The sequence below is a fragment of the Papio anubis genome, chromosome 12, assembly GCF_008728515.1.
Source record: "Papio anubis isolate 15944 chromosome 12, Panubis1.0, whole genome shotgun sequence".
NCBI lineage: Eukaryota > Metazoa > Chordata > Mammalia > Primates > Cercopithecidae > Papio > Papio anubis.
In genome coordinates, this window is record NC_044987.1 from 92,367,269 (window position 1) to 92,380,236 (window position 12,968).

A 12,968-nucleotide genomic window follows, 5' to 3' on the forward strand; every position below is an offset into this window, starting at 1 on the left:
CCTCCAGACGTGTTTTAACTAGGTGAAATCCTACTCCTTTTAAAGATCAGTGTAAATGTCATCTTTTCTGGGAAGGTTTTCTCAATCTCCTTCCAGGCGGAGTTAGTTTCTTCCTCTGCTATATTCCCTGGGCAATTTCATAATGCCACTAAGGCTTAAGTTTCATTATGGCTCCTTGTAAGCCTGTCTGCCTCCCCCTCTACACTATGTATTTGCATCTTTCTATTTAAATAAGCACACTTTGAATTGAATTTAAGGCAGTGACAAATGCTAAATGTCGACTAGCCAGCCCTGCAGGAGTTGAGAAAGGTGCAATCACTGGTGAGGTCCGGGAAGTGTCCTGGGAAGAGATAGGACCTGGACTCAATCATAAAAGGATGGGGTTAGTTTACTAAGCTGATTAGAGACCTAGAAATCCTGCCTTTCCTCCTCACCGCACAGAATGAATTACTTCATCCCTCCTGGGCTCCTTCTCAGCATGTGAAGAGGATAAAATTAGAAGCGTTTTGTTTGTCCTTTCTCATAGAATATGCTGGTAATGTTATGCTTTGGATCTTGGAGCATTTCCTGACCCTAATAGGATTTAGGATACAGAGGAGATGGGTGTCTCCAGTGGGGTGTTCGAAGCTGAAATGAGACTAGAAAGGGGAAATACATGAAAACAACCTTCATATTAATACAGGTCTGGGTCAGGCACAGTGGCTCACGCCTATAATCCCAGCATTTTGGGAGGCTGAGGCAGGCGGAACACTAGAGGTTAGGAGTTAGACACGAGCCTGGCCAACATAGTGAAACCCCATCTCTACTAAAAATACAAAAATTAGCAAGGCGTGTGGCGGGTTCCTGTAATCCCAGCTACTGGGGTGGCTGAGGCAGAAGAATCCCTTGAACCCAGGAGGCAGAGGTTGCAGTGAGCTGAGTCGAGATGGTGCCACTGCACTTCAATCTGGGCAACAGTGCAAGAGTCTGTCTCAAAAAAAAAAAAAAAAAGCAGGCCTGAATATTTCAATTCCAGTAACTTCATTCTGTTTAATGGAGTTCTCTGAAATTTCACATAATTCTATCAGGTGATTCTTCACCTCTCTAATATGCAGAACACAGTCTGCCAAACTCCCTAAATCAGTTGACATTTCTTTTGATCACTTGATTGTGTTCCCTGTGTGTAAGAAAGTCTAATTGACTTTCTTAGTGCTTATGAAAATGTTTTGTGATCTTCAAGTGCTGATGTTACAAATGTTGATTATTTTCAGCAAATGCAGAAACATTGTGTCTTTATTCTCTCCCAGAAACACCCTAGGAAAAGGGAGAGGGGAGGAATTGACTAAAACTTTCACTGTAATTAAAACAGGCCTTTTTTTTTTTTTTTTTTTTTTTTTTTTTGGAGACGGAGTCTTGCTCTGTCGCCCAGGCTGGAGAGCAAAACAAAACAAAACAAAAAATTAGCTGGGCGTGGTGACACACACCAGTAATCTCAGCTACTTGGGAGGCTGAGGCAGGAGAATTGTTTAAACCTAACAGGCGGAGGTTGCAGTGAGCCAAGAATGCTCAGTTGCACTCCAGCCTGGGCAACGAGAGCAAAACTCCATCTCAAAAAAAAAAATAAATAAATAAAATAAAATAAAATTCTAGTTTCTATCATCTCTAGGTGTCTTATTCACGTGATAATATCAAGGAATCAGCCCTTTAGCCCAGTATATTCACTTGTAAGCCCGATTAAAAGCATTATTTCCAAAGAGTTTACCAATCTGCTCTTAGGAATGAAAGTAAAGAATTTAAGATTGAATCACTGATTAAAATAGTAGCAGCAGGCAGTTTAAAGTGTGTCTTCTAATAGTTTAAGGCCCTGTATTCCTGTAACATGCTACTCAGGAGTAGGACAAAGATATTCCAACTAACTGCTACCTGAGATCCAGAAATCTGGTAAATTACAAATGTCATTTTACAAGTATCTGTTTAGTCATTGAAGTGGAGTATTATAGCTGGATAAGATCTTAGCAAGCTCATTTATTCTACAAACAAGAAAACTGAAACCCAAAGAGATTAAATGATTTGCCCTGAGTCACATTGCTAGTTGGTGACAGAGCTAGAATACTTTTAGTTCTTTTTTTGTGTTTTTCTTTCCTAGGAAAGTGGATAAACTTAATTGAGAATGTCTGAAAACCTTGACAAGTCCAATGTAAATGAAGCAGGAAAATCAAAATCCAATGATTCTGAGCAAGGCCTCGAAGATGCTGTGGAAGGTGCTGATGAAGCCTTACAGAAAGCAATAAAGTCAGACTCCTCCAGCCCCCAAAGAGTGCAAAGACCTCACTGTAAGCAAATTTGACTTTGATTAGATGCAATATTGTCATTGTTTTCAGGTGACAGTTTTATGAGGCCTCCTTGTGCATGTGGCCGTGAGCTAGGTTCGCATTTAGGAATGATAGCAGTTCCTCAGCTGGCAGCCTAGCTACTTGTGGATTTTCAATTGCATGGGAAATTAACATTTTAGAATAATGTCCAGTATGTGCCTGTCTTTCTCCAGCCTCAGTGACACTCCAGTCTCTGAAGTGCTCTAAGAAATAGGAGGGTGGAGTACAAATTGCTGCTTTTATTGAACGGGTGTTTGAAAAGTCTGAGGCTAATTCCTGCCAGGACTGTGCTTGTGCAGGTTAAAAAAAAATGTGAGTAAGTTCACCACACCCTAATTCTCTGCCTGAAGGCTTAGTTCCCACAAGCTTGAGGGAATTCAGTTTGCTGAATGTGTGTGGTGAAGTCATTTCAGATCCCTGGCAAGGAGCAAGCCTCTTAAATGAAAGGGTGGCAATATCTTCGGGCATTCCCAGTGGTTGCTTCAATTCATGTCTTTTATGAAGAGTACCTCAAGCATTTTGAAGTGAGTCCAAAAATGCAAGTTTTTAAGAGGGAACGTCATAGTCTAGCAATGTCGGTATTGATGTTATCCCTTTAAATTGTAGATGATCAGTAGTTGTACATATTTGGAAAAAGTACAGACATTTTTGGGTTTTGGGGTATGTTTCTTCTAAAATGATCAAAGCCCTTCCCAGGCAATTTATTAGTCAACATGGTATTCTTCTAGCAAACATTAATGGACCCTATTTTATTCTGATTTATTATCACATAGATTTTAATAAATCAACTATTAGGTCAAATTGTGTCCAAGGAAACATGTTGTTACTAGCACAGTCTATCGTGCATTTGGTAGGCCTGTCTCCAATATGTGTAGTCAGAAAACTTCTGTTTTCCTGTCTTTAAAATGAGGAAAGTACAATATTTCTTAGGGTAGCGGTAAAGATTAAATGAATTCCTGTAAGGCAGTTAGAACAGTGCTTTGCAGGTAATAAATGCTTAATAAACATTAGTTGTTGTTACTATTATTGCTACTAACATGTCATCTATTGCATTTAAAGATGCCAGGATTAGCCAGGCATAGTGGCTCATACCTGTAATACCAGCACTTTGGGAGGCTGAGGCAGGAGGATCACTTGAGTCCAGGAGTTCAAGACCAGCCTGGGCAACATAATGAGACCTCATCTCTACAAAAAATAAAAATTAGCTAGGCATGGTGGCACATACCTATAGTCCCAGCTACTTGTGGGGCTGAGACAGGAGGATCCCTTGAACCTGGGAGGTGGAGGCTGCAGTGAGCTGAAATTGTGCCACTGCACTTCAGTCTGGGTGACAAAGTGAGACCTTGTCTTACAAAAAAAAAAAAAATTAGCTGAGCATGGTGGTACATGGCTGTAGTCGCAGCTGCTTGGGAAGCTGGGACAGGAGGATCACTTGAGCTGGGGAGGTCAAGGCTGCAGTGAGCCGTGATCATGTCACCGCACTCCAGCCTGGATGAGAGAGTAAGACAAACCTCTCTCAAAGAAATAAAAAAAAAAAATAAAGAGACCAGGATTGATTGCTGTAACGTAGATGTATATGGCTAACGTGATAGCTTTACAATCTATAGTTTCTGCTAAAGAACTTTTGGTTTAGGTCTTCAGTCACTCTTTATTGGTCTGTTGGTTGTTGGGACGGCCAGACCTAACGTGGGGGTGACGAAGTCCAGTGGAGTCAAAGGAATGAGAAAAGACAAGTTTAAGAGTGCATAAAGTGGGTCTAGGGGGCTGATGCTAGTATGGAGGCTGCTAAGGCCCCAAGCTCTAGAAGCCCACGCTATTTATTGGTAATCAAACAAAGAAGCGGATGGTGAGGATGTGGGGGTTGAAAGAAAGCAGTGTATCAAGCACATGATCTACAGCTGTGACAGTTTGGCATTTTCTTTGAAGCGTATGGAACATGTTCCGCTACTTGAGATAATGGGAAACATGTTCTTCTAGTTTAAGATACAATCGATATATGAGCCTAGGAGTGCTAGAAGCAAGGAGCCAGCAAGTCTAGACACATTTCAGAGGCCACGAGGGGTTTTGTGCCCTGAGCCCTGGATTCCATTCAAGCCACGAGGGTTTTTATGCCCTGGGCTTAGATTATGGTGCAGCAGGGCAGCCTTCCACCCTTTAGCACAGAGCTTGGTGTTCCCAAGGCCACGAGGGGTTTTAGACCCTGGACCCCGGACATGTTCCAAGACTCTTTTACATTATGTCAGACATGCAAGCCCTGCCTCAGTTTCTCCCAACAGTTGGTTGATTGCTTTTAATTTTTTAAAATAATTTTAACTTTTATAGGTTCAGCCATTCTTTGGTTGATGGCTTCACCTTTGGCATCCTGTCAGTCTGATGGCATGATTCCAAATTAATGTCAAACCAGTACTAAGCTACATTATCTGAAGTTGTGTGTAGTTATGCCCTTAAGGCAAAACTACTCATCCTGGGACCTATGATCAAGATTTAGGGGATCTAGTAATAGCCAAAAAAGTACATCAACATTTGTTTTGATATGCGTGTTTTTAGAAATAAGGTCATGGAAGCTTTCATTAAGTTCTCTTAGTGGTCTGTACCAAAATAAGGTTTAAAATCAATGCCCTAAGATATTCCTTTTGTCTGACTTCCTATTTCTCCTGTAGTATTAGGTAGGTACAGGGCTATAAACCCAAAAGATAAAGCTAAGACCCCATTATTTGCGGATCAGGTAAGGAAGCATTATTGAACACATAGAGCATAAATAAGGATTTACAAACTATGGAATTAATAGTTTGCAGACATTTCCCCCAAACTCTGTAAATGTGTAGCTACTGAGTTTAACTCTAAAATCACATTTGGAATTCTACAAATTAAAATGTAAGTAGCAAAAAGAGAACATTTATTGTTTTAAATTATAACACAGAATAATACTTTAAGAGTGGAATTGCTAGGCCAGGCGCGGTGGCTCACGTCTCTATAAGCACTTTGGGAGGCTGAGACGGGTGAATCACCTGAGGTCAGGAGTTCAAGACCAGCCTGGCCAACGTGGCGAAACCCTGTTTCTACTAAAAATACAAAAATTAGCCGGGAGTGGTGGTGCGTGCCTGTAATCCCAGCTACTTGGTAGGCTGAGGCAGGAGAATTGCTTGAACCTGGGAAGCAGAGGTTGCTGTGAACTGAGATTGTGCCATTGTATTCCAGCCTGGGTGACAAGAGGGAAACTATCTCAAGAAAAAGAAAAAAAAAAGAGTGGAATTGCTGATGTAACTGATGCAGAACATTGAAAAAGGAAAAATGGCTGGCTTGTAAAAAATTGATTGGTACTGATTTGAGGTGGTGATTTGATTGTAAAAGATTATCTGTTCTTTAAACAGAGATCCTTTAAACAGAGTAAGGATCAGTCAACTGTAACTTAACAATGTTTTCTCTAAGATCTTCTACTATTTATACTTTAATGCTCTTCTCACAAAATACCCTCTGTTCTAACATCTAACCACCTAGTTGACCAGTAAAAGATGCTATATTCAGATGACAAACATCAATTGTTATTCCAGTTAATATCTCCCACTTAGGACCTTCGTTTATGAAATCGGGTCCTTGTGAATTTAATTAGTAGATCCCAGTCATCTTTAGATGAATAGGTGACATGAGAACTTACATTTCTAAAGCTCATGACTAGCCTTTGAATTATGGTGTTTCCATATTCAATCAGTCAAATATTTGTTGAGTGCATACTGTATATCAGGGATCCAGCAGTGAACCAGGCACAGATTCTCTGTCCTCATGGAGCTTGCAGGCTAGTGAGGAAGACAAATTAACAAGCAGTTTCCATCAACATAATAAGTACTATGGGTAACCTTTACCCTGGCTTTACTGTACTCATTCTATAGTAGCTGTTTGAGTGACAGTTGCCGTCTTGCCCTCCATAAATGTCCATCCACTTATGTGACTAACAGCATCTTTTCAGAGTGTAGAGACATCTCAGGATACCTTTGTAAAGAAAGAGAGTTACAACCATTCTAAATTAGAACTTCATTTTATTTTGGAATCTGTCTGCCAGCCTCTCAAAAGTCATGTTTAAACTAACATGATTTTCAGTTTCTCTAACAGGGCATCAGTGGGCAAATGCTGTAACAAAATAACAGAATTTAGCAACAACTTTAGCTTTGTGTCATATAAAATAAACTCCCGGGTAAGTTACATGTAACTTTACTTTTTTTTTTTTTTTTTAAAGACCAGATTGCTCTATGTTGCCCAGGCTGGCCTTGAACTCCTGGGCTCAAGTGATTCACCCACCTCAACCTCCCTAGTAGCTGAGACTACAAGTGTGCACCACCATGTCTGAGTTGACCTTACCATTTTTTCATGGCTCTTATTACAACTCAGGTTCTCTTCACAAATTGAGGTGAAGACATGTTGTCCACCAAATTGCATCTTTATGCAATTTTATGCAATCTTTACCAAGTTTTCATTTATGAAATTGGTAAATTTGAGAACTCTCACAAAACAAAATCCCCACAACCCTATAATTTGTATGCAATGAATAATTCCTCTATATGTACATGGGTAATATGTCCTGATCATGTCTTAGAACTGTAGCTTTTATCTTTCATGGTCAGATACCTGTCATTGATAAGTTTGATTTTAAGTAGTCTCTAACATGGACAGTTCCTGAAAATTTTCTTCTTCCTGGATGGTGAAGTTCTTAGTACTTGGTGCAAGCTGTTTTGTTCCAAGTATGCCCAAAACACTGAGAATGCACTTGTTTAAAATTTGGAGGATTCTTATATTTCATAGCACACCCTTAAGTCTCTTCTTTTTGCATATGGAGAAACACAGACCCTGCAAGATTTAAGTGACTTGTTCAAGGTCATTCTCAACAGAGTCTAGAGGAAGATAAATTTCTTACTGATTTGCCCCAACCACTGTGTTTCATGACTAGGCAGCAAAGTAATGGTGCCTATTATTACCCAGATGACTAAAATTATTGGGAAATAACAAATCCGGCCAGGCACGGTGGCTCATGCCTGTAATCACAGCACTTTGGGAGGCCAAGGCAGGTGGATCACAAGGTCAAGAGATTGAGACCATACTGGCCAACGTGGTGAAACCCCGTCTCTACTAAAAATACAAAAATTAGCTGGGTGTGGTGGCATGCACCTGTAGTCCCAGCTACTTGGGAGGCTGAGGCAGGAGAGTCACTTGAACCCGGAAGGTGGAGGTTGCAGTGAGCCGAGATCGTGCCACTGCACTCCAGCCTGGGTGACAGAGCAAGACTCCGTCTCAAAAAAAAAAAAATTCACCGAGAGGACTTGATGTGTTTCTGTTATTTTCGTAAATTTCAGATGATAAGACATTTATTATTTTTTGCAAAAGCAAAGTTAAAAACTTGGAAGTCCTAATATTAATCTGAGTTTCTTCTTAAGGGGTAAGAACTTGGTGGAGTTTAATAACACCTGATGCTTGATAATAATACCTGATGCTTGATATTGACGTACCCACAGTGGAAGTTTCATTTTCTGATAACTAGGAACAGAAATAATTTAAAAATAAGCATATATTTATACATATATATACATACAGCAAATCCCTACTGAGCCAGGCGTGCTCCTATAGTCCCAGCTACTCGGGAGGTTGAGGCCACAGTGAGCTATGATCACTCTCGAGTTTGGGCAACAGAATAAGACCCTGTTTCAAAAAACAAACAACAACAAAAAAAAACCTTTTTATTTTCTTAATAGAGTCTGTCATGGAGTGTACACTTTAAATTTTGATAAAATCCAAATTATCCATTTTTTATTTTGTAGGTTGAGCTTTTTGTATCCTATCTAAGAAATCTTTACCTAATCCAAGATCACAAAGATTTTTGTCTGTGATTCTTTTGTTTTTCTTTTTGAGACAAGGTCTCTATCTGTCACCTAAGCTGGAGTGCTGTGGCGGGATCATGGCTCACTGCAACTTCCGCCTCCTGGGCTTAAGCCGTCTTCCTGCCTCAGCCTCCTGAGTAGCTGAGACTACAGGCGCATGCCACCACACCTGGCTAATTTTTGTATTTTTTGTAGAGATGGGGTTTCGCCATGTTGCCCAGGCTGTTCTCAAATTCCTGGCCTCAAGCAATTTTTGCGCCTTGGCCTCCCAAAGGGCTGGGATTACAGGCATGAGTCACCTTGCCCGGCTCTGCAATCCATTTTGAGTTCCTTTTTGTTTACCATGTGAGAGAAGGATCTAGAGTAATTAATTTTTTTTTTTCTTTTTGAGATGGAGTCTTGCTTGGATATTTATTATATTTAGCAATATCCACAAAGCCAGATGGAGTGCAGTGGTGTGATCTCAGCTCGCTTCAGGCTTGGCCTCCTGGGTTCACACCATTCTCCTGCCTCAGCCTCCGAAGTAGCTGGGACTACAGGCGCCCGCCACCATGCCTGGCTAATTTTTTGTATTTGTAGTAGAGACAGGGTTTCATCATGTTAGCCAGGATGGTCTCGATCTCCTGACCTCGTGATCTGCCTGCCTCGGCCTCTCAAAGTGCTGGGATTACAGGCGTGATAGAGTAATTCTTTTACATATAGATGCTTAATTGTTGTAGCACCATTTGATTGAGACAGAGTATTGCTCTATCACCCAGACTGGAGGGCAGTGGCACAATCTTGGCTCACTGCAACCTCTGTCTCCTGTACTTAAATGATTTTTAGTAGAGACAGGGTTTTACCATATTGTCCAGGCTGGTCTCGAACTCCTGGCCTCAAGCAATCAACCTGCTTCAGCCTCCCAAAGTACATGAGCCACCATGCCCAACCTATCTTTGTCTGTTGACCACATATATACATATGTGTGTGTGTATATCAGTCTATTTCTGGATATTCTGCCCTGAATTTCTATATATCCTTATGCTAAAAATACACTGTCTTGATTATTATAGTTTTATAATAAGTCTTGAAATCAGTGTCAGTCCTCTAACTTTATTTTTCTTGTTCAAAATAGTTTTGGCTTTTCGAGGTTTTTTATATTTCCATATAAATTTTAGAATTAGTTTGTCAGTTTCAACAAAAAAGCCTTCTGATTGGGATTGCATTTAACCAATAGATTGATTTGGGGAAAATCGACATCTTAATAATATACACATAGAGGGGAACAACAGACGCTGGTGTCTACTGGAGAGTGGGAGAAGGGAGAGGATCAAGAAAAATAATGAGGACTAGACTTAATAACTGGGTGACAAAATAATCTCCATAACAAGCCCCTGTGACACGAGATTACCTGTGTAACAAATCTGCACATGTACCCCTGAACTTAAAAGTTAAAAAAAAATTTTTTTTAATTGAAAAGATATATTGGGCTTTGATTTTGAATATTTATTATGTTTTAGCAATATCCACAAAACCAGATTTATTTATTCTGTATTCTTATTCATATTCTCTGGAAATGCTGAGAATGTTGTGAGGAAGAATTTTGAGTTTTCCCAACTTCCCCTTGTGACCAAATAAAGATTTTTACCAGACAGGGTATGACCAGCTCTTTCATTTGGTTCCTTTTTTTTTTTTTTCCTTTCTTTGATGAGCAAAATAAAAAAGAAGGAAAATAACTTTTCACCAGCCTAAGAAGATCTTTTATAACAAACCTGGGCAAACCAGTGACGTTACTTATCTAATTTTAAGGCCAGATGTTATCACTATCACATAAAATTAATATATTCATCTTCTAGGCAAGTACTTCTCAAAACTGTGGTGTCTCAAAACTGTGGTGTTTGGAGCCATCAGCATCAACTGGAGACTTGTTAGAAACACAGATTCTAGGTCGGGTGCTGTGGCTTATACCTGTAATGCCAGCACTTTGGGAGGCCAAGGCAGGTGGATCACTTACTTAAGCTCAGGAGTTTGAGACTAGCCTGGGCAACATGGCGAAACTTGTCTCTAAAAAAATACAAAAAATAACCAGACGTGCCTATAGTCCCAGCTACTCGGGAGGCTGAGGTGGGAAGATGGCTTGAGCATGAGAGGTTGAGGCTGGGGTGAGCCATGATTGTGTGACTGCATTCCTGCTGGTGAGACAGTAAGATCCTGTATCTCAAAAAAAATAGAAAAATAAAAAAATGCAGATTCTTTGGCCCTGCTCCAGACCTGCTAAATCAGAAACCCTGAGAAGTGGGCCCAGCATTCTGTTTTCACAAGTCCTCCCTCTGACTCCAGTGTAGGCTAAAGGTTGAGAATTGCTATCAGAGACTTTTTTTTTTTTAATTTTTTTTTTGAAACAGAGTCTTGCTCTGTCACCTAGGCTGGAGTGCAATGGTGTGATCTCCACCCATTGCAACCTCTACCTCCCAGGTTCAAGCGATCCTTTCGCCTCAGCCTCCCAAAGAGCTGGGATTACAGGTGTGCACCACCATGCCCCGCTAATTTTTGTATTTTTAGTAGAGACGATGTTTTCCCATGTTGGCCAGTTGGGTCTCGAACTCCAGACCTCAGGTGGTCCACCTGCCTCGACCTCCCAAAGTGCTGGGATTACAGGCATGAGCCTGGCCTTATCATAGGCTTTTAAGAGTAAGAATTCCCCTTTGTTCCTTGGTTTAGAACCTTCTTTTTGAACGATCAGTCTTAAGCTTTATCAAAAGAGAGAAGATGGACACAAATTTTGAGGCCGTTGCAGCAGTCGATACAGAGGTAAAATCTACAGGACGTGGATAAAAGAGCAGGGGAAAGAGAGAAATCAGAGATGGCTCTTTTTCAAAGTTTTTGGTTAACTGGATCAGCATTCTAGAAAATTCTTGTGTCACACATCTTTTGATCTGTCCATTGACCACTGCAGAGCTGTCATATTCTGTCACAGTATCCTGTACAAGATAGTGGTTTTAGCATTGTTTAAACAGCACCGTCGGCACCCTAAAGGACTTGATGCTATTTTAATTTTTTACAACTTTTTATTTTTATTTTTTTTGAGACAGAGTCTTGCTCTGTTGCCCAGGCTTGAGTGCAGTGACATGATCATAGCATGCAGGTTCAAGTGATCCTCCAGCCTCAACTTCCTGAGTAGCTGGGACTACAGGCATGCACCACCATGCCCGGTTAGTTTTACATTTTTTTTTGAAGAGACAAGGTCTCACTATGGTGCCCAGGCTGGTCTCCAACTCCTGGCCTCAAATGATCCTCTTGCCTCGGCCTCCCAAAGTGCTAGCATTACAGGTGTGAACCACTGTGATTGATGCCTTGATGCTATGTTAATTTGGGGAGATTCATTTGTGGCAGTGTTAGTGGTAGTGCAAAAGTAAACTGCTAATGGGAGCAAAAGAGAAGATCCTAAATCTGGTGTCTTTTTTTTTTTTTTTTTTTTTTTTTTTTTAGGGTAGACAGGAGGCAGAAAGATTAGAAAATAAACCCTCAGCTTATGGGACAGATGATCATCTGTAACTTAAGTTTTCCTAAGTTTCAATTTACTGTAATTATTTTCATTTGACCAGTCTTAGTGAAAACCAGATGTTTTGAGTATTAATAGATGATCTCTGCTTTTAGGATTCAAGGGTTAAAACATGAATATGAAGTAACATTCTGTTGCTGTTTGAAAATGCCAGAACAAACTTTTTTTTTTTTTTTTTTTTTTTTTTTTTTTGAGACGGAGTCTCGCTCTGTCGTTCGGGCTTGGAGTGCAGTGGCCGGATCTCAGCTCACTGCAAGCTCCGCCTCCTGGGTTTACGCCATTCTCCTGCCGCAGCCTCCCGAGTAGCTGGGATTACAGGCACCCGCCAACTCACCCGGCTAGTTTTTTGTATTTTTTAGTAGAGACGGGGTTTCACCGTGTTAGCCAGGATGGTCTCGATCTCCTGACCTCGTGATCCACCCGTCTTGGCCTCCCAAAGTGCTGGGATTACAGGCTTGAGCCACCACGCCCGGCCTCAGAACAAACATTTTAATAGAGGCAATAACTGAAATTATTGTCCAGTATCAGAACCACTGTCTTCTTATTTTAATAGAAATTTGAATCTGGAGAAGCAAATCTCTTACAGTGAGTTTCTGTTACAGCTAGTCCTCCTCGCTTTGTGACAGTAGAAGAACTTCTAGAGACAGCGAGAGGCGTCACCAACATGGCTCTAGCCCATGAAATTGTAGTAAATGGAGACTTTCAGATTAAACCAGTTGAATTACCGGAAAACAGGTAAGGTGGTTGCTAAGTTATCTTGCTTAGTAGAGCACTGCCATTTCCCAGTTTTGGAAATGTTTCCTTCAGTTGATACCAATATATTCGGACATATTTTTCCTTTTGTACATTATTGCTAAAAAATATTCCTAAACAAGGAACACCAGTTCTTCAAAAATCAAATAAAAGGTCTAAAAATGTTTTGTGAAAGTCTCCCTACTCAGTAGGATCTAGCTTCCTCATCTTGTGTTTTCATTGCCTTGTTTCATTCACTCTTCTTTGAAACTATCACACTGCACTATAGTCTTTGGTTTTGTTGCACAGGCGAAGACTGTGGGTTATTCTCAGTGTCCCTAGTGCCTGGCACTTAACTATTTTTTTATTGAATCAAAAACTCTATTGATTGTAAGGTGCCCCTTTTAAAAATGTGCTGTCATAAGAAAGAGGAAACACTTCCCATTATAATTATAAAAATGCCATTGATTTTAAGAAAGA

At 40.5% G+C, this 12,968-nt stretch overlaps 1 protein-coding gene across 4 annotated transcripts in view; it reads left to right on the forward strand.

Moving 5' to 3' along the window:
* TCP11L1 (t-complex 11 like 1) overlaps positions 1-12,968 on the forward strand; it is a 53,508-nt gene that overhangs the window by 1,356 nt on the left and 39,184 nt on the right. For 3 of the 4 annotated variants that reach the window (XM_003910064.5, XM_003910065.4, XM_017948505.3), the window contains exons 2-3: positions 2,126-2,312; positions 12,359-12,491. In XM_003910064.5, coding sequence (XP_003910113.1) covers positions 2,150-2,312; positions 12,359-12,491 — 296 coding nt within the window. In that variant the 5' untranslated portion in view covers positions 2,126-2,149. Of the gene's footprint in view, positions 1-2,123; positions 2,313-12,358; positions 12,492-12,968 lie in introns of those variants that run through there. The other variant, XM_021925929.2, reaches the window with a different exon arrangement.